Genomic DNA, 20,980 nt, shown 5'->3' on the forward strand with positions numbered 1-20,980 from the left:
AGCACTTACTGAAAAGACTGTCCTTTCCTCAGTACTCTGTGGTGCTTTACTTGTTATAAATCAAGCATTCATTTATGTATGCGTCTGTTTCTAGACATTTTATTCTGTTCCATATGTCTAGTTGGCTATCCTTGTGCCAATACTATGCTCTCTTATTTACTGTAGTTTTATGATAAATCTTGGTATCTCGTAGTGTAAGTCCTCCAAATTTGTTTTTCTCATTCAAGGACACCTTGATTTTTCTTAATCCTTTGCTTTATTTAACTTAATCTTTATAAAAATTCTATGAAGAAGGGTAGTAATGATACCCATTTCACAGACTGGTAAACAGATACTCAAAGAAATGAAGTAATTTGCCCACAGTCATATAGCCACCAGTGTTGGAGAAAGATTAAAATCCAGAGTTGTCTGTCTCTAGACCTAAGGGCTCTAGGTCTAGACTTCATACACTGTCTCCTTACTCCTAAAGACAGATGACCCTGTCAGGGCATTTAATAAGAATGCATTACAATTTTAAGAAATTCTAATGCTCTAAACCACCCATTTTTCCAGTTAAAAATCTTGTCTGGCAACTATGAAAAGACACTTTCCTAGTGAGACTTAGAAAAACAGGGCAGCCATGTTGCAAAAGCTTCCTTGGACTCCTTCCACTACCCCCTCAATCTCTAGTCAGTCACCTGGACTTGTACAGCCCCTCCAGCCTGGCTCCTCTCTACCACTAGCTACCACCACTCCTCTCCCTTTTTTACTCTTCAGCCACATATTTGACCACTTATGTTCTCCTACTAAGCCAGGGTCTTTCACAGAGCTGCACCTTTGCTCAGAATACCCTCTCCCGCTCCTGGCTACTTCTTCTTTCTAAACCTGTGCATCACTTCCCTCAAAAGGCCTTCTAGACCTCACCTGGGTTAGGCACTCCTCCTCCTCTGTGCCCTCATTCTAGAGTTCACATTGTCCTAGAGTCCAGTTGTCTATCTCTCCAACTAGACTGTCAGGGACTCGAGGATGGGCTGGCATTGTTGCTGTGTTTTACAACTTGCATAGTGGCTAACAGGCAGACGTTTGCTACAAAGTCCTGAGAGAAATCAGACTCTTTTTTTTGCTAGGTGCTATAATTAAACAACAGACTGTAAAAGGAGGTGAGAGAGAAATAATTCTTACAGGTCCAGGGCACACTGTTTGGTAGAAGCAGCAGATTAGAAGTCTTAGGGAAGAGAGGGAATACCTTCTGTGATGGATTTGGGCTTTCAGATGAGACAGGAACAAGATCAGGTGATAGAAGGATCATATATTAAAAGGATATATATATGTACACACACATGCATACACACACACACACACATATATATAAAGGCAAGCTGTGACTCATTAAAAGATTCCAGAAGAACTAAAATGTTTATGTGAAATATACAATTAAATTCACAACAAGACAGGTTCTTCTGAGATTTACTCATTCAACAAATTCTGAGAGTCTGCTGCTGAAGGTAGCTACTTCTCTTGCTCACCAATTTTGAAAGTGATGGTTTCAGGTAGGCAGGGGCAGGAAAAAAGGGGTAGTCACTCCAGCAGGGACATTTTCAAGAGAATGACACATGACATTCTTATCTGCACAGAAAACAAGACCAGATCCAGGCCCTAGAGCTCTACAACATGCTTTCAGCTCTTGGTGCCAACCCAAAGGCAGTAGAGCACAAATACTCTGAAATCTTCGAGAACTTCCATGCTAACCAAGGCTAGCTGACTCTTTTCATTAAGAATATAAGCTTTATTTTTGCAAACATCTTTCCAGGAACACCAAGCTGACCCTTTTTCACCACCATTAAAATGGGAGAAAAGGAAAAACTGTCAGCTACACAACCCAGGTTTTCCATATTTTCTGTCAGTCCACGTTTTCATGGTCAGTCTGTTTACTGAAAGGCAGAAAAAGGGATTAAGTGCCTCTCAGAGGAAAACCACTTGAGTCCTCCATATTCTTCATGGTTTTCTCTACTGGCTTAAAAAAAAAAAAAGCTATGCTCAAAACAAGGGCTTACTTCTTCTTTTAGAAATTCAGAATCTAGGACATCATGGGGCCATGGTGTTTTGGAGAACAGATAATCTGGCATTGGAAATTTCCTTAATTGTCTATTTTTCTCAAAATTTGTGGGGGAATTTACTGACATTTGGGCAGCTTAGGCAACTTAAAAAAAAATCTTCAAACAACTTAAGAAAAGTTTCTGTCTTCAACTTATACTTTATGGCAGAAATAAGTTTCCAGAAAATAAATGTCAGAGACTAGACACTCATGCCGAAAGTTAGATGCTTCCGCTCTAAACTTATGAACCCCCTCTACCTTTCCTAGAAATGGTTGCTACATGGATTGCAAATATGAATGGCTGATTCATTTTCTGCCCAGATAAGCAAATCTATTCATAATATTTTCCTGTTTGTGCGGGGGGCGGGGGGGGGGGGGGTGCAGCTACCGGGAACTACAAACAAAAAGCTGGCTGGGAATCCATAAAGCTCCATTTTCCTTTATGCATTCTCCACTGTGTTGCGAAACATGAGTTCTAAGGCAGCAGGGCTGCATGTAATGTTGTATATGATTGTACGGCCCATGGTGCTTCTATGACACATGGTTTAAGCTCAGTCTCACTGATGGCCGGGAGATCACCCTCAAGATCCTCATGGAGCTTAGCAGACCCTGTAAGATGCTGACAGCTTAGGGCCAGGTTGTTGTTGGTGAAATGAACTCTACAGAGCCAAGGCTATAGTGCCCGGCTGGGCTAGATATTTGCAAAGAGAGAGCATGGGCTAGCAGACAGTTTAGGATCTTCTAAGTGGAATGACAAGTTGCTGTAGGGTGCCAGCAACATCCTCACCCCATAGTAGGCAAAAGAGACTAAGGGTGTGAGAAAATAAACCCTGGTCCACATTGATCCCCTACTGCTCTTTGATTTAGAGGAAAAAACAACGTTTGCTAACTCTAGCTGCCTGAACAGCAATTACTTTCTGAGACATTAGAAGCCCTGATTGGAAAAGGGCTCTGGGGAATTATGGTCAGGAATGCGAGTTGTCAGGCATCTGCCTTCGGGTGAAGGACCAAAACCAAACATCAACGTTACAAGTAATTCTGCTTTCATGGCTCCATTGCATGGCAACAGCAACAGTATGCTCCAAAGACAGAGTTACTGTGTTAAGGACAAAGGGACCTTTGTATACATTCTTAATGAAAAGCTAATTTTAACGATATTTTCTGGAATTCCAGATTTTTCACATTTGTTTTCAAAGGAGAAGTGTCTTTCAAATACAGTACATAAAAAATTAAACAGCCCTATTTTCTGATACAAAATCACAGATCAACAGAATAATTTCATGTTGCAAAATATATTGCATAGGAAGAGTGAAATGAGACTCTAGATATGGATTTATTTGGTGATGGGGATTCTTTTCTCTACATTTTAATATATTTTCCAAGTTTTGAACCATGGGCCTGTATTATTTTTATAATCAGAAAAAAAAAAAAAAAAAGGACAATATCCTCTTCTACTCCCAAAGATGGCCTGTTCTCTGTTCTGCCTAAAGGCTGATGAAAGTGTAGGGACCAATCTCAGACCATGCCTGGCACTCCTGAGTTTTCACCTTTGCGGTAATAGCCTGATACCTCCTTGCAAAATATCAAGTGTGAGAGAAGCTAATACTGGCCCAGTTTTTTGCTGAAGGAGAAAGTATTTCAAAAGAAGATAACAGAGCAAATCTTGTGGATATGAATTACAAAGTCTTTTCTTTTTCCTTCCTAAGAGATTAACCTTATTCTTGTATTTCTAGAATTCTTCTAAGTTGGGCATTTTTGGATGTGAACGAGTGTCAGGCCCAGGTAGAATGAGTATTTTGTCAAACACTGAATGATGATCAGAGAAAGGAATGACCAGCGGAGTTAAAAGCGCATTCAGCAGGATGCCAAAATATAGCAGAGCCTCATATAAACAGCATGGATTACATTAACAGGCTTCCCTGGGTGAATAAAGACTCTCATTCCCAACTCTTTTTCCCTACCCTACCCTCACCCCACAGTTATATAACCTTTAGAACTGAATTTGGAAATTCTTCTGATCCTGCCCTGCTTGCTGATAGAGTTGAAACGGTGCCTGGCAGGGCCATAATCTAATAAGTGAGTCTGGAAACACACAACTTCACACTCTTCTTGTCTCAGCCCAGAGACTGTACAGGCAAGGAAAGAAGGACTCGGCCCTGTATCCCTCCTCCCCTCCTCTGGCTAAGTTTACACTGACTTCACCCAGCAGGCACCTGACCCTCCCAGATGAGATGGGAGGGGCTAAAGTGAAGGGTACGGCCATGGTGGGGTGGAGGTGCAGGCAGCAAACAATATTTAAGATGCGGAGTTGGTAAAGCATTCAGGCTTGGGACAGAGGGCTATAGGATACCCAATTAAGACCCATTTTCAGAAACTCAAGCTTTGAGAAGGCTAAGAAGGAGCAAGGAAAGAAAGAAGCCAACAAGACAGTCAAGAGTGAGTGTTAAGGTCATAATTTGCTGCAGTTTTGCAAACCTCAACTGGGCACATCCAGATTCCCCCAAAGGAAGAGAATCCCTCACCCAGGTCTAAGAATGATGCTGGAAAAGACTCTCTCCACTGTGACCTGGCTCTGCATTTTCATCATGGCCTTTGTTAGCCACCCAGTGTGGCCACAGAAGCCCCCTAAGCACAAGACACCTGCACAGTTCAAAGCGGCCACCTGCTGTGAGGAGGTGAAGGAGCTCAAGGCCCAAATCGCCAACCTGAGCAGCCTGCTGAGTGAACTGAGCCAGAAGCAGGAGAGGGACTGGGTCAGCGTGGTCATGCAGGTGATGGAGCTGGAGAGCAACAGCAAACGCATGGAGGTGCGGCTCACAGAGGCTGAGGGCAAGTACTCTGAGATGAACAACCAGATCGACATTATGCAGTTGCAGGCAGCGCAGACTGTCACACAGACCTCGGCAGGTAAGGAGGGCGGGTTCTCACGCTGCTCATCATGTTCTGCCTCAAAGAGCCTAGCATCTCCCCGTCTAGAGTACCACTTTTAGAAAACCTGGGCATCGGAACAATTACTAGGGGTTCTTTTCGATTATACTTTCTTGGGTATGTGCCATTGGCTCTATTTTCCCTTTAACAAAGGCTTAAGGAGTTATTTCTTTTGATTTCCAATGTTCTGAAAATTTACCCAGGACCCTCACAGGTCTCTCTGATTCACAAAGTGTTTCTACAAATTAGAAAGGCATGAACTGCCATCCTGAAGCAGAGAGAGAGTATGTAGTTTGTTCGAAGTCACACAGCAAGCCTTAGAAACAGAGTTCACATCTTCCTGGGTTGGTCTCATTACACTGCTTCCTAACCAAGAGCTGACAGGCTATATCCTCCATCCCAAGGAAGCAAGAACGAACGCCAAAACCTGTCGCTCTAGAAGCAAAGTTTTACCAAAGACAATTCTCTGGTGTACCTAAGATTTAGTGGGATGGGCAGTAATGGTATCTTGAGTCCTCTCTTTACAACTTGAACTACTCTTGCTGGCAAAGACTTAAGCGTATAGATACTGTCCATAGCTATTTGAAGAACGAATGCCTTTGTGTTCAGGAAAGGATAGGCTTTTTCAACATTCTTCAGTTCTAGTATTTCTGTTTTTTTCTCATAGTCTCAAATAAGCTTCTTCCAAAATAATACAGGAAATAATAAAACGCTACACTGAAACCTGGAATTCTCAAAGGTCAAAAAGAAAATACAATTAATGTTTTCTTTTGAATAATAACTTTCAGTTTCTGTTTGGCTTGGCTCAGCTAGGCTTAGAGGTGAATTTATGGTTCATAGATGAATTTTATTTTCTGAAATTATCAGGAAATGATTAATTATAAGGAGCATATTCTATGGATATGTTATTTCTTGCTGACACAAAAACTGGTGGTCACATTACAAACCAAGTCAAAAACAAAAAGTGATTAGCTTCTGGGAAGAGAGATGGCTCTAATGGATAAGTCACTGATTACCCTCTGGCCAAATGAAGAAGTTTTAACATAAAATAAGTTTGAAAACTCTGTTAATTAAACTAATGTTTATAAATCACTTTTAAAGCATTTACTTCCAGACACTTAGTTTGGGATAGCAAGGTATGCTCAGGCCATTTTCCAGATAAGTGAGTCCTGAGCTGGTCTGTGAGATGAAACCAGACAGGCAGAAAAGATCAGGCCAGACAGAGGAATCTGACCACGCCACCTCTGCCCCTCCAAACATGATTTTCTCACCACCCAGCAGGGAGTTTCACGGGGGATCAAATGCAGCTCTCCTGATAAAAAAAAATATATATATATAGGCCTCTACTATTCTTCCCTAGGGGAAGATTCCTCATTTTTCTTCTCTATTACCTGCTGTGGGCCACCTTGATACTCTATTAAGTAGGAAGCCCCTTGGAGAAAGCAGTAAGCTGATATGTTTGCACCAGTAAAAGGAAATGAAGAACTCTGATGGCAAAGGAAGGGTACCCCCCACCCCCAGCCCCAATGTGCTCTGCAGGAGAACCAAACAATCTTGGATAATTCCTATGGTAGAAGTGTTACTTTCTGCCATCTTTGTGCTCTTTTCTAACGCCCCAGTGTAGTGGTCCCAAGAAAAGAATCCCAAGACATAGATGGTGGGACATTTCCTGGACAGTAAGATTTCCTGCTCTCTGAATCCCATCAGGGAAGGGTACTCTCCTCCACAATACGCTCGTCGACTTTCAGAACAGGAAAACAAAATCTGGCATAAAACAGTATTCCCAAGGGTAGCCAAGGAAGCATTTAAATCAATCCCAGAGTGAAAATCCACCTGTCCGATGCCCTCGTTTCCTTGTTTTAATAACACTGCCAGGGGAGGGGCTCAAAGAGTTCTTCAGGGTGTTTCCATTTTCATTTGAGACTCTAGTATTGTTAGGCTAAGGGCGGAAAGACAAGACTGTAAAAACCTATCTCCCTTTATTGGTTGACAGTAGCCATTACCCTTTGAAAAAGAGCAACAAAAACCAAGCAGCCAACCAACAGTAACAAAACCAGAAGGTATGAGATGCTCATGACTCATCTGCTGACAGGGGCTGGCTGCCTGAGAAGTCCGAATCTACTAAACAGGAGCATCTGTTACAACAAATGTCAGGACCCAAGACCCTCACACCTCGTCACATTTCTAGAATTCAGAGTTCAAGACTACAGCCAAGTAACTCATTTCAAAGTTAACCTGGAACCCCTTGTTTGACTGTCCTGTTGATGCTATCCAGGTGAAGGGCTTCCCCACCCCTCTGCCCTGCCTCTCGTAAAGCCAAAAAACACCTCCTCTCTTGATCTCCCTAGACTACCTCTCCCAAATCCAGATACTGCCTACTAATTAACACCAATGGTAGGAATGAAGCCTCAGTTTTCAAACATTCAATTTAGATGCAGCAGGAACAGCTCAGGTGCCATGGAGCCCCCAAGTCTGGATGCTCACCCCTGTGCTTTGCTCCCTTTGTAGACGCCATCTATGACTGCTCTTCCCTCCACCAGAAGAACTACCGCATCTCTGGAGTATACAAGCTGCCTCCCGATGACTTCCTGGGCAGCCCTGAGCTGGAGGTGAGGTCTCCTCACTGCCTCAACACACGAACGTTCCACCATCTGTCCTCCACCCTCTCAAAGGGATGGAGACAACAGGGATTATTTATAGTCTAAAGAAAGGGAAGTTCAAAACAGGAAAGTAAACATACCAAATACCAGAGAGCTAGCCAAACAGAAAAATCCAGGCATCTGTTTTGCCACTTTAAACCATAATCAACCAAATATCAAATTCTTGACATATATTAGATAATTTTAATTTAAATTAATTTATAATTTAAATTAAATTACTAATTTAAATCCTCTGCCCTGTCCTAGAGTAGTTATTCTTTGGGGGGAAGAAAAGAGAGAAAATGAAGGGGACATATCAGAAGTACCTAATTTTCTTCCCCGAAAACTGTATGTATATCCGGGCCCCCCAATTCCACCCCACCCCCAATTCTGACAATCTTCCTCAGCAAACCACCACTCTGCCCTGGGTTGCTGACATCGGGGTAGAATTGCTGGTGTGGTATGCCTGTGCGACTATGGGAGTATGCACAGCCACTGGCTCTGCGGGTGGGGAAAGGTTGCAAAGCCTGCAGGCACACTCCTGCCACCAACCTCTGCTAGTCCCTGACCCAGCATCCTCTGCTCCAGGTGTTCTGTGACATGGTGACTTCAGGCGGCGGCTGGACCATCATTCAGAGACGGAAGAGTGGCCTCGTCTCCTTCTACCGGGACTGGAAGCAGTACAAGCAGGGCTTTGGCAGTATCCGTGGGGACTTCTGGCTGGGGAATGAGCACATCCACCGGCTCTCCCGTCGGCCAACCCGGCTACGTGTGGAAATGGAGGTGAGCATGCAAGCCTGGGTCCCTGGGACTGGAATAGGGCTGCCACACACAACTGTGTACAACTCTGGGGACCCACTCCTATTCTTATGCATTATAGATTTGTGCATTTATTATGGCCGTTTTTCTGCAGGTTGCAGTACAGTTGAGGAAAATAGGTTTTTTTTTTTTTCCTGTTTTACACAGAAGCAGAGCTGCAGGTAGCACAAGGAGGAGGCCTGGCCCAGGCCAGAGGTCAACAAGTCCATCAGTCAGCTTGGCTGGGACACTGCTGTCTCTGGTCTGGCCTGGGGAAGAGGCCCTTGAAGTGCCAACCTTACTGATATTGGGTGGTGCCCCTCATCAAAGGCCTGGAAGCATGCACTTTATATTCTCACATTCTTCTTGTGACACTTCTGAGTGGGATGGAGCAGAAATGTACATCGACACCTAACAGACAGGGATGTGTAGGAATACAGAAAGGGAGACTAATTAGGAGGGGAGTGTTCTGAGTCCCAGATTAGTATGGTGCGGAGGTGAACAGGTGACAACAGTTTACTAAATTCCAAAGATGTGGCTGTGGGGCTAGGACGGTCTGAACTAAAGCCCTGCAGCAGTTCCTCTAAGGCTGTCTCCCCTGTGACAGGACTGGGAGGGCAACATGCGCTATGCTGAGTACAGCCACTTTGTTCTGGGCAATGAACTGAATAGCTACCGCCTTTTCCTGGGGAACTACAGTGGCAATGTGGGGAACGACGCCCTCCTCTATCATAACAATACAGCCTTCAGCACCAAGGACAAGGACAATGACAACTGCTTGGACAAGTGCGCACAGCTCCGCAAAGGTGAGATCCGGGGGTGGGGGACGGGAAGTTCAGGAATATGCCCGTAATCACATTTGAAGAGAAAGCGTGAATTTGTAACTGTACAGTTGGCATTCTGGCTTTGATACCTTTGCTACAAGCTCTAACTGCTTACCTACAGTTCAAGGAACAATAACAAATCCCTGAGGTCTAGGCTACCTATCATCACTTTTCAAGGGGAGGACATTCTTAGCTTACTTCTGTTTCTTGTGCCAGGTGGATACTGGTACAACTGCTGTACAGACTCCAACCTCAATGGAGTTTACTACCGCCTCGGAGAGCACAACAAGCACCTGGATGGCATCACCTGGTATGGCTGGCATGGGTCTACTTACTCCCTCAAACGAGTGGAGATGAAAATCCGCCCAGAAGACTTCAAGCCCTAAAAGAAGGCCTGCTGGGGAATGGAGCTGCAGGATGCAGAAAAATGGAGGCTGGGCAGAAGCAGAGGAGGGGAGGAAGAGTGTATAGAAAGGGTAATGATGGAACATGATCTACAATCTCCAACAAGAGAGTAAGTCTCAGAGGAACACAATGAAGTTGTTTGTACCAAGGATGCTGCAGTAAATGGGACAAGGTGTTTAAAACACAGTGGGTCCTGAGACAGACTTCTTTCTCAGGGGCCAGACTGAGGGACTTTCTGCTTGTGATCCCTAACATAACAGTAGTTTGTCTTTTCCACATGATTTTTCTGTGAAAAAACATTAACTGTGAGGTCACTTCATCCATCTTCTCTAAGGCCTAGATTATGTGAAGGCAGGAAACAAATCCTTTTGCTAAAAAGAGCTATTTAATTTCAGTTCTCAAGGGAGAAGTTTTGGGTGCTAGAGAAAGGACAGAAAGAGTGTGGTGGAGGAGGGGTTTCCATTTTTAAATCCAGTAAAACTATCTTCAGTCTATACATTTCTATTAAAATACAAAAATTGTCCTGCTAGAGTTCAGCGGACCCAGGTGGGAACAGGGCCTCGCAATCAGACTCTCAGCCCCCCGCTGCTGGCCTTAATCACGGCACAGCACTGAAAGGAACTGGTAGGTTTAGCAGTTTCAGGGGAGCACCAAAGGGCATGGGCATAAGTCCTTCACAGACGCTTGCACAAAATGGCCTTAAAATATTCACAGTCGATACAGACTTATCTCTATTTGCTTTGTAAGGGAAGAGCCCAAAGGACTTCCTTCGTTTATCTTGTGTGTAAGAAACAGCTGAAAATGAGGGTAGGTGGCGCTATGGTAATAATTCATGCTGTACACAAGCACCTTGCTTTGTAAAAATATTACAGTTTGTGTTTTGCATGTTCAAAGTTTATTTTCCTTCTACAATAAACTCTTCTAAAACTTGTTTGTTTTCTTTTTTAATTCTTACACCATTATCACTTAGAGTCTTGCTAAAAGTTTAAGGAAAAAACCAGAAGGTGAGCAGTGAGTGAGTCTGTGTCAGTATTCAGGGAAACACAGGAGGAACAAGAACCCAAAAAAGGAAAGGTGAGGGGCCAAAAGGGCAGTAGATGCTGATAAGAGACCAGATCCTGGCCCAGCTCACTAACCTCCACCTGGCCACTGCCACCACTTTCATCAAAAGGTTTCAAAGTACTCTGCAAACAAACACACCTACTTCCTACTTGATCAAACTAAAACATACAGAAAAGAAAAGTATCTTTAACCATAATGGGTACCAAATAATTTTGACCTTTTGGAAATCATTTTTCCTTTTTCAAAAAGAACCATTCCCTTGAGCCAGTCAGGTAAGGCAAGCCATTTTTCTTACTCAATATCTGCTATTGTACCTACAATATAATTGATTGTTGGGGCCCTGCGTGAGCCTTAAAAATAAGTACCTGGGGATTTTCAAAGGAATAAACAAAATGAGAGAGAGAAGCTACGCTGAAGTAGGACTTCCCATGGGACAGGTATTCAAAGAGAAACTCCCTACGGAAGGCAGGGGAATCAGAGCTGTTCAGCAGCCAGCACAACACTGCTAGGAAAGAGATGGTAAAAAGATCAAGGGCTGAAAGGAGAGGAGGAGGAAGAAGCAAGCAAGAATACACTCAGTTACTCAACTCTGAACAGGATCCTCTGTATGCAGACGGCAGAAGGCGCATTCCTCTCTATTCTCTCTCATCTACACATCCCACAACTCAAAAAAGCTAAGGCTCCTCAGTCAGCCTCTGTGGTTTACTTCACTTTTGAGGGAGAAACTTCTCAGAGAAAGGGGCAGAGGGGACAGGGAGAACGGCTGTTACTGAATGCACAGACTGTCCTCCAACCACTTAACCTACGGTGGTGCAGTTTCTGACAGTAATGTTTTTAAAGCACCTATTGTGGTACAGGAAACCTTGCTAGCGAAGTGGTTAAGAACTACAGCTGCTAATCAAAAGGTCGGCAGTTCGAATCCACCAGGTGCTCTTTGGAAACTCTACGGGGCAGTTCTACTCTGTCCTATACAGTCGCTATGAGTCAAAATCGACTCGATGGCAACGGGTTTGGTTTGGTTTCTGGGTATTGTGATGCAAGGGGACGATGGGTACCAAGGATTCAGATTGAGAGCCCAGCACCGTCTCTGACCTTAATGAGGACAGAACCACATTAGGAACCCAAAGGAGAGCCTGGTGTTGCTCCCAAAGGCAAAGAACATTTTGTTCTGACCAGATCCTTGAAGATACTTGAGAGAACACAATACAGAAAAGAATGGAGCTGTGCAGAAAGCAATGAACAAATGAGGCCCAACAGGCAGTTGTCAGAGTTGCATGTCTATCTAGTGAGCACTGGCTGTTTTTAGTTTTAATTTTGCAGGTGTCTTAATTAGAAAAAAATTAAGAAAGGGGATTACATGCAGGGGCTGGGCAATGATGGAGAAAGAAAAGCAGGCCACTAGACCATATTCCAGTGCAATAAGCTAACCAAGTAAAAGCCCCACAGTAGTGTGTATGTATGTGTTTGAGTGTGTGTGTACACATGTGTATATGTACATGTGTGTTTCCACATAACTGAATACACATTTAATCTTCTGTTCCCCTAAGAAGCAATTACACTTACTTATCTATATGAGCTTTGAGGAGATGGGAATAGCCTCAATGTTGGCCCTGTTTTGGGGATTACTTGTGGGATTTAATTTGTCCTGGAGTAGAAGGTAAAAAAGTTACTAGACAGATTGATCCAGCAGCAAGAGAACAATATTGTTAGTAAAGCACTGCTTCTGAAAGCAAAAACAAAAAATAAGGAATCGCTGTACAAAGATGTTTTTGTGTATGTTCACTCCAAGTTGTTTCAAAAAGAATTTAAGGCAATTAGCTGATTCAAATATGTATAATGTAATAATCTTTAAAAAAAAAAAAAAAGGCAGACGAATTGCTAAAGGAAAATAAGACCAGGAAAAAGAAAATAATGTCAAGGGTGGAGGTTTGTATTCAAAACAGGTAAAATTTTGTAATTTATTAGAGGTGAGCCAGGAATTTAGCTGTGAGCTCTCCAGTAGCCACTGTGAGGAAGGGAATTCAATCTATTACTAAAGGGTAGAGGCTCAGGGATGTACAACCACCACCGGTCCTGACCCTTGAGAGGAGTTTCCACAAGGCTCATTCAGAGGCCTGGGGTAGTGCTGTGAGCTTAATAGCAGCGTTGCCTAGGGCTGTTTCTTTAAACTTTCTTTAGTAAAACTGATGACATAACACCGTAATGGTGCTTAGGAAAAGCAGTTTTACAAAATCAGAAGCTAAGGCTGCAAATGGAAACAAAAAACAAAGGTGTTTGGAAGATATAGGAGACCAAATTAAGGGAAGCAGAAACTGCAAGCTGAGCTGAATCAGACTAGGAATAAGCCTGATGAGTTCAGCGCACTGGATTTACCGTGGAACAGTTTTTTTTTTTTTAAAGCCAAGATTAATCTGCAGGAAAATCTGACAAAAATTTGTGGGCTTAATTTTCAACTACATTTGGCTTAAGAAGCTAAATGACCTCTTAACATTTTTCCAGGCCTCTGATTCTTTCTACTACGTATCTGCATAAACATCAATTCCTCTATGATTGTCTCAAATATAGGGAAAAAACTAGAGGTGGGATGAGAGGAGTTTCCAATAGGTCTCAAACAGAAGAAGGTTAACAAGAAAATTAATGTGCAAAACTAGTTATTTGATGTTTAAGTTATTATATTCAGATACCAGGTTTCCATTAGTTACCACGTGAGACCACATTACTCAAGCCAGAGATGGAGGAAGAGATGCGGGTTTTCACATTTGCTGTTCCTTATCAGAAACAGAAGCATGCCTCACAGGATGCATCTTTGTAACTGCTCCTAGATGGTATTTCAGAAATCAGCACTCTCTCAAAGCCCAACTTATTTGGGCAGAAATATGATTCTATCTTTTGGTCCCTTTTTAAAGCGTTTAAAGGAACACTTTTTAGCACCTGTCCAAAAGCAGAACTAGCAGAGAACATGACCAGTTGATTATCCTCTCAGATGAAAGAAGCACTGGACACACAGCAGGTTCTTTCAGCCACAATGGAGGAACTTATTAGCTAGGCGATTTTTCCTAAACTACCTGGAGTGAAATGATCCAACATGTTAGCATATTCCTGGAGATAATTAGATCCCAGAGTTAATATTCTCTGATAACCATTAGGGGAAGTGAACAGTCTCTAGGAACTGGAGATAACATTTCAGGCAGCTTGTGATATCGTAACAGCAGAAAATTGATTAAACCACCTGTTTTTTCCATACCCAGAAGACTCAATGCCATCTTATAAAAGGAGAGAATATAAACAAATCAGAGGAAAAGACCATCAAATTTCAGATTTTGCTCTCCCTTTTCTAGACACAGAACCGAGGCACTAAGACCTTTAGTCAATAAAACCCCAAGCGTGCCTTCAAGTGACCTCTGAGACGCAGGGACCAGTACATCTTTCACTTATCTCAGAGACTGCTATCTAACCACATATAAAACCTGTCTTTCCTAGGCAGCTAGGGGTACAGAATTGCTCATTTCATTGGGACCTGCAAGCGTAAGTTGGAAAACAATAGAAGCCCAGGTGCTAAGGGTCAACAAAAATGACAACCACGGCTAGAATCCAGGGGAGAGCCATCTGCAACCACATCTCACTCAAACATGTGGGCCAGACCCAAAGGCGATTTCACAGAGCAGAAGCCTCCATGTGACTCCAGGGAATCTGCACCAGGCAGTGGAAGAGGTGGGGTCATTTTGGATGAAGGTGGCAATTAAAATGGGTTTATGGCTTACCTAATGAGAGACTCTAGGATGGCGGGAGTGGGGCCTTTCTGGAACTCCAGTTCTTTGTAGTGCAGTGCTTTGGCATATGCTCGGCACTTGGCAGCTCTCTCACCCAGCAGGACAATACCATTGTCATCTCTCAGTGGCAGTGGGCCCTAGAGGAGAGGCAGAACCCCACAGATAGGAAAACGGCAGATGGGACACCAACAAAAGTGGAATGCATGGATGCTTCTCCCCTCCCACCAGCTGGTTCCCTGTTAGCCTCTATCTGGATAATGGGGAAAAGTCTCACTTTGTCACTGTGTTCCATGAATTCAGCCAAGTTTAGGAGGGTTTGCGTGACTTCAGCAATGTCTTGAGAGGTGAGGGCCAACTCGATGCTTCTGATGAGCTCATCCTGCTGGTCTTCATTCAATTCAGACCAGCAGGACACAAATGCAGCATTGAATAGGTCCCTGAAGGCAGAGGGGAGTGGAGAAAGAAGTTAGAAACATCTCTCATGCCTCTACCCGGTGTACAAAGTCACGCCTATCAATCTTCGCCCAGCATCACTGATTTTGATTATACAGACCAGCGCTGTCCAACAGAACTTTCGGTGATGATGGAAATGGTCTACACCTGTCTTGTCACATGCTGTGGCACTAGCCACAAGTATCTGGCCACTGAGCACTTGAAATGTGGCTAATGCATCCAAGGAACTGAATTTTAAATTTTATTTAATTTTAATTTAAATTAAAATAACTATATGTGGCTGGTGGCTGTCGTATTTGCCAGTGATATACAGGGACTCTGTGTGTGTCTATGTGTATGTGCAAGAGAGAGAGAGGAGTGGAGAAAAAAAACTTGTCTCAACAGGTATATTTCTCGGCAGTTTTTACACCACTTGTCTTCATCAGAGGGTAAGAACAGAGAGGGGACTTCGAACATACAGGTTAGCATTAACAGACTCAGAAAATAATAATCCTCCACTGATCTCCCGGATGTTTCTTGGGTAATGTTCAAATGTCTAAGATCTGGAACAGTAAAGGCAGCACCTGCTATTGCTTTGCAAAATATAACCAGAAACCTTAGCTGGATGGCCATAAACAAAATGTAACTTGAGAAACTTTCTGGTTCATACACTAGAAAACAGATGCTAAATCCACAAGTCTTAAAAGATTCACTAAAGCCCATTTCTAACAGCTGGGGCCTTAACAAAGAACTGAACCAGAGATGCCATTTCTAAGATTACTAAAACTATTTTAAATCACTACAGCATCACACAGATGGAATTAATTTACTTTACCTGACATCTGAGCTTTAATCTCATCCCACTCCCTTTTTGGTGAGTTGGGGGAGTAGAAACTATAGGAAATGCCTATAATGTATCAGTTTAGCATTTGATGCCTCTATACCTCTTTTTCGTTAAACATTGAAAAGTGTGAGACAGACCAATGTCTGTATAAATTTGGAATCTGATAGAAAAAACAAAATTTGAAATGAAAACAGAAAGAAGTCCTATCTGAATTAAGAAATAAACTCTCTGATCTAGGTTAGAGACCACATCAGATCCCAAAGGGAATGTTTGGAACTACGAGGATGAATGTGTACGTAGGTATTTACCACAAGCAGACTTGGCATGACATTGTGCTCAGAGGCGACTTGGAGTAGAAGGGAGATACCGTATGGTACACCAGCTGGGCACCTAAAATTTGGACACTATGGAAACAGGGAAGTCCTAGAAACTGATTTTTTTCTGGAAATTATTTTTAAAGCATTACAAATATACTTTAAAAAAAAATCAGATGGGCCCAATCATGGCATTAATTCAACAGTATCAAAGACTACTTCTGCTAAATACAGGCCCTAATAGCAAACCAGTGTGCTGAGAAAAAGTAAAATGATATGCCTTGCTTTTTGCTTCTTGCTAATGAGAAAGGTTAGTTTGTTAATTAAATCACCATTTTCTTCTCATTAAAAATAGCAAATGTCTACTGCAGAAAAAAAGGAAAACAGTAGAGAACAAAATAATCACTCTTTAAACTTTCCTTCTTTGAGGTAATCATTGTTGCATTACTTTCTATTTGTTTTCCTATGTACGTATATTTTTAATAGTTGAATTCACACATTTATACTATTTTGTATTCTACTTAATTCACTTACATTAAACTGGAAAAATTTTCATATGCATTTAAACCTTTCATAAATGAAATTTTAAAGGCTGTTAAAGACTTACTATTTTAAAATGATTTTTTTTTTTTTTGTGGCAAATTGCATTTTCCAAGGAGGGCCACAACAATATCTCTTACTCCATATACTCTTCTAGAACCTTGCTACTCCCCTATCAAGAGGTGGCATCCGTGACGACAGTGGGCCTTTGTGACTGCCTTGAAAAATACACCAGAAGAAACGCTATGTGATTTCCAAGACCGGGTCATAAAAGTACCGTGAATTTCCACCTTGTTCTCTTGGGACACTCACACTTGAACTCAGCCACCATGCTGTGAGGAAGCTCAAGCAGCCCATCGAGAAATCCATGTGGAAAAGATCTATGGCCCTCAGCCCTTGGCCAGAGTTGAGCTCCCAGTCAGTAGTCAGTCCCAACTCGTCAGAATGTGCCATCTTGAAAGTGGATCCTATAGCCACCAGTCAAAGGACCCCTGCTGACACCATGTGGGTGTCATAACGCACTTCTATTCTGCTCCAAGTCATCTCTGAGCGATTAGACCACTAAGTTTTGGGTGTTTCTAATGCAAAAGTAAATAATTAGAGTACCATTATTATTGGAAAACAGGCTAAATTCAACTATTTGATAGTTGTTTTCAGGGTTGTAAATAACTCAGTAATAAACATTTTGGACTTAAATCTAGTAAGGAAAAAATTAATTTTTACCTATCAGCAAGGTCAAGGTGGATGCTTTTCCTATAATATGAGCTTATTCAATTTGCCGTTTTCTTTGTCCCACAGTTAGCAAAATTAAAAACACTGGCCTTTTTACTATTACCTCTAATAAAAACTAACTACTATATATAGCATTTTCTACATGCAGATTCTCTTCATTCCAATCTGGAGCTGGGAAGCAGGGAGCCCTGACACACCGTACCTGGCCATCGGGTTGTAGGCCTGTGCCAGGGCCCAGCATGAGCGCAGGGAGGGAGATGAGGAGTCCTTCAGTAGTTCCAGGCTCAGTCGTCTTAGCCATTCCAGCCAGTCATCTTTGGAAACCCTTCTGGCAGCTCCCCAGGCCTGTAATCCCACAGGCAACAATAGAAAGCCATTAGCTTCAAGGGCCAATTATAAAGATCCCTCATCTATTTAAAGATTATTCTACTTTTTTGATTTATAAAATTATACCTCATGATAAAATCCCCCCAGAGAAACAATACAAAACAGTAATATTTAATAAAAGCTATAAAACATAAGTAGCAACCTCTGGAATACAGAAAAGGTCTGTTTTACACATTTGTGCTGAACTCTGAATATCAGCAAAGCAGAGAGTTCTACAGAACCAGAAACGAGGGAGACTACCACATTCAGAGTGCATTCCAACACTCCTGGAATGGCCTCCAGTGGCGTATGAAGGGACCAGACACTCTCTGCATTAGGACACGGGCTCATCTCATAGTAAAGGTTACATAGGAGAAGGGAAATGCTCAGGTTCACATCATCCCGAATGATATTAAAATCAGATGTTAGAATCAGCCCAAAGCACAAGGCACTGTGGGAAAACTAAAGGAGTTGAACAGATTTTATTCTCTAGTTTATCCCTTCCAGCTTTCTTCAAAACTCTGAACTATCCAGGTGACAAGAGTCACTGCCAGGGCCAGTTTAGGGTGGTAGATGGAAAGAACACAGGCGCTGGAGAGAGGCAGTACAGCATAGCAGGGCCAAGAGCCATACTCTGGAGCTCAACTGCCTGAATTCAAATCCCAGTCACGTAACTTATTGGCTCTCTGACCTTAGGCAAGTTATTGAACTTCTCTGTGCTTCAGTCTCTTTATCTGTGAAATAAAGATAATAGTTCCCACCTGAGATGGTATTTTAAAGATTAATACGTGTGATGAATTTATAACAGTCTTGGCACAAAGTTAGTGCCTGTTCTGTGTGTAAGTTCCTATTACTCTGAAGCTAGAACCACCAGGCAGGAATCTTGGCTCTACCACTTAGCAGCTCTAACCCTTGGGAAAACTACTTGTGGCTGTACCTAAGCCTCAGTTTTCTTGTCTAGGGATATGTATCTAAAGCGCCTAGCTGGAATAGATGGGCAGAAAACGGTTGCTATTAAGTATCATAAAAATGACATCAATTTGAACAGGCCTAACCCTGATTGGGGATTCCAAAACACTTAATTGTGCTCATGCAGAACCTGTACATAGACCAAGAGGCAGTCATTTGAACAGAACGAGGGAATACTACGTGGTCTAAAATCAGGAAAGGTGTATGTTAAGGTTGTACCCTTTTACCATACTATCCAATCTGTATGCTGAGCATATAATCTGAGAAGCTGCACTACATGAAAAAGAATGTGGCATCAGGATTGGAGGAAGACTCATTAACAATCTCCAATACGTACATGATACAACCTTATTGGCTGAAAGTGAAGAGGGCTTGAAGCACTTACTGATGAAGATCAGAGTACAGCCTTCAGTATGGATTACACCTCAACATAAAGACAACAAAAATCCTCACAACTGGACCAATAAGCAACATCATGATAAATGGAAAAAATATCGAAGTTGTCAAGGATTTCATTTTACTTGGATCCACAATCAACACCCATGGAGGCAGCAGTCAAGAAATCAAATGATGTGTTGCAGTGGGCAAAGCTATTGCAAAAGACCTCCTTAAAGTGTTAAAAAACAAAGATGTCAATTTGAGGACTAAGGTGTACCTGACCCAAGCCATGCTATTTTCTATAGCCTCATATACGTGTGAAAGCTGGACAATGAATAATGAAGACTGAAGAAAAATTGACGCCTCTGAATTACGGTGTTGGCAAAGAATATCGAATATACCATGGACTGCCAGAAGAATGAACAAATCTCTCTTGGAAGAAGTACAGCCAGAATGTGACTCAAAAGTGAAGATGGCAAAGACTATGTGTTACATACACTGGACGTGTTATCAGGAAGGACCAGTCTGGAGGAGGACATCATGCTTAGTAACGCAGAGGGTCGGGGAAAGAGAGAAACACCCTCAAGGAGATGGACTAAAACTGTGGCTGCAAAGGTGCACTCAAGCATAGCAACAATTGTGAAGCAGGCACAAGACCAGGCATTGTTACATTCCATTGTACATAGGGTTGCTATGAGTCAGAACCAACTCGACAGCACCCAACAACAGCAGCCCTAACTACTAAATCCCTAACTTTCAAAACATGTTTTTAAAAGATTGTTCTGATAGAACAGACATGTCAATCCTCCTTAAACTAAGGAGATCATGTAGTTAAGCAGTTCTCAAACTTTGGACTAGTTAAGTGCTCTAGGGAATGAGAGACCCCCATGTGCAACACCACCTAACCATCTGTGACTCAATCCATCAATTCCCTGGGATAAACCGAAGGTTTGTGACAACTTTCAATGAGTTACCAATGAGTAACAGCACAGAAACTATTACTTTATGTCAGAAACCAAAGCAGAGATATTATCTAATCAAAAGACTTGATATTACAAGAGACTATACGAAGGCTCCTCAGCGATCATACGACGAGAACCCATGGATTAGAATAAAGAGTGACACTAGATAGCAAAGACTCGCCTTTTAGGGCGAAATGGGAACATAAGTCCTTTGCTATATGTAGATTTCTGGCTTTCTATCTACACAATGGGTGTCTTGCTGGTTGCACTGTATCACAAAGTTGGACGTACACAGGAAGTATTACTAATTTCCCTCTTCCTCTAGTGATGTTAGGTTGAGCCTGGGTAAGGTAGAGGCAATTCAGCACAGTGGTTAAGAGAGTGAGCTCTACAGTCACACTAACTTGGTGATATCCTGGCTCTATTATTGATAAACTACCTGACACCGGGCAGATTACTTTGGGCAATTAACCTTTCAGTGCCTTAACATCCACATAATGACAGCACCTAACTCAGAAGATTAAATGAGTTAATATCTGTAAACTGTTCATCAACAGTGCCTGACAGTGGAATGTACTCAACAAATATCAGTTGTTGTTACTGCTATCATTATTATTGTTATTATTTGATAAATGGCAGTAAACAGGTCTTCAAAAAATCATAGCTTAACTGACACTAACTACACAATCTATTAAGTATGGTAAGTCCCCCATGTGGACTGTCCCCCCTGCTCTTTACTTTAAAACATAATCAACTTTCAGTTCTCCGGGTTCTGTAATAAATGCTTAAACACCAGCCACTTCCTCCTGCACCCACCCGCTGCTGACCACCTCATTTGGTGATGCTGGTGAATGTTCAGGGAACGCCAGCTTATTCTGTAGATGAGCCCAAATAAACAATCATAAAACAGCGAAGCCACTGAAAATCCTGGAAGGCATTCTAG

General features: G+C 42.4%; 2 protein-coding genes across 8 annotated transcripts in view; one reads left to right on the forward strand and one right to left on the reverse strand.

Annotated features, from left to right (window-relative positions):
- Positions 1-20,980, reverse strand: part of MTOR (mechanistic target of rapamycin kinase) — a 145,079-nt gene that overhangs the window by 62,544 nt on the left and 61,555 nt on the right. For all 7 annotated transcript variants that reach the window (XM_049877917.1, XM_049877915.1, XM_049877914.1 and 4 more), the window contains exons 26-28: positions 17,565-17,707; positions 14,775-14,937; positions 14,492-14,637 (exon numbers count right to left, since the gene is read on the reverse strand). In XM_049877917.1, the coding sequence (XP_049733874.1) occupies positions 14,492-14,637; positions 14,775-14,937; positions 17,565-17,707 (452 nt within the window). The remainder of the gene's footprint in view (positions 1-14,491; positions 14,638-14,774; positions 14,938-17,564; positions 17,708-20,980) is intronic.
- Positions 4,413-10,502, forward strand: ANGPTL7 (angiopoietin like 7). Its single transcript, XM_049877918.1, has 5 exons — positions 4,413-4,981; positions 7,511-7,611; positions 8,230-8,424; positions 9,047-9,245; positions 9,480-10,502. The coding sequence occupies exons 1-5, from the start codon at positions 4,609-4,611 to the stop codon at positions 9,647-9,649; spliced, it is 1,038 nt and encodes a 345-aa protein (XP_049733875.1). The 5' UTR covers positions 4,413-4,608; the 3' UTR covers positions 9,650-10,502.

This window comes from Elephas maximus, chromosome 3 (genome assembly GCF_024166365.1).
Source record: "Elephas maximus indicus isolate mEleMax1 chromosome 3, mEleMax1 primary haplotype, whole genome shotgun sequence".
Taxonomy (NCBI): Eukaryota; Metazoa; Chordata; class Mammalia; order Proboscidea; family Elephantidae; genus Elephas; species Elephas maximus.

What these genes read in the sequence shown, in the direction of transcription:
- ANGPTL7 (XM_049877918.1), top strand. Translation starts at nt 4,609, where the DNA reads ATGATGCTGGAAAAGACTCTCTCCACTGTGACCTGGCTCTGCATTTTC. An exon ending in TGTCACACAGACCTCGGCAG is followed by an intron (nt 4,982 to 7,510) that starts GTAAGGAGGGCG and finishes CTCCCTTTGTAG; the next exon opens with ACGCCATCTATGACTGCTCT. An exon ending in GGCTACGTGTGGAAATGGAG is followed by an intron (nt 8,425 to 9,046) that starts GTGAGCATGCAA and finishes CCCCTGTGACAG; the next exon opens with GACTGGGAGGGCAACATGCG.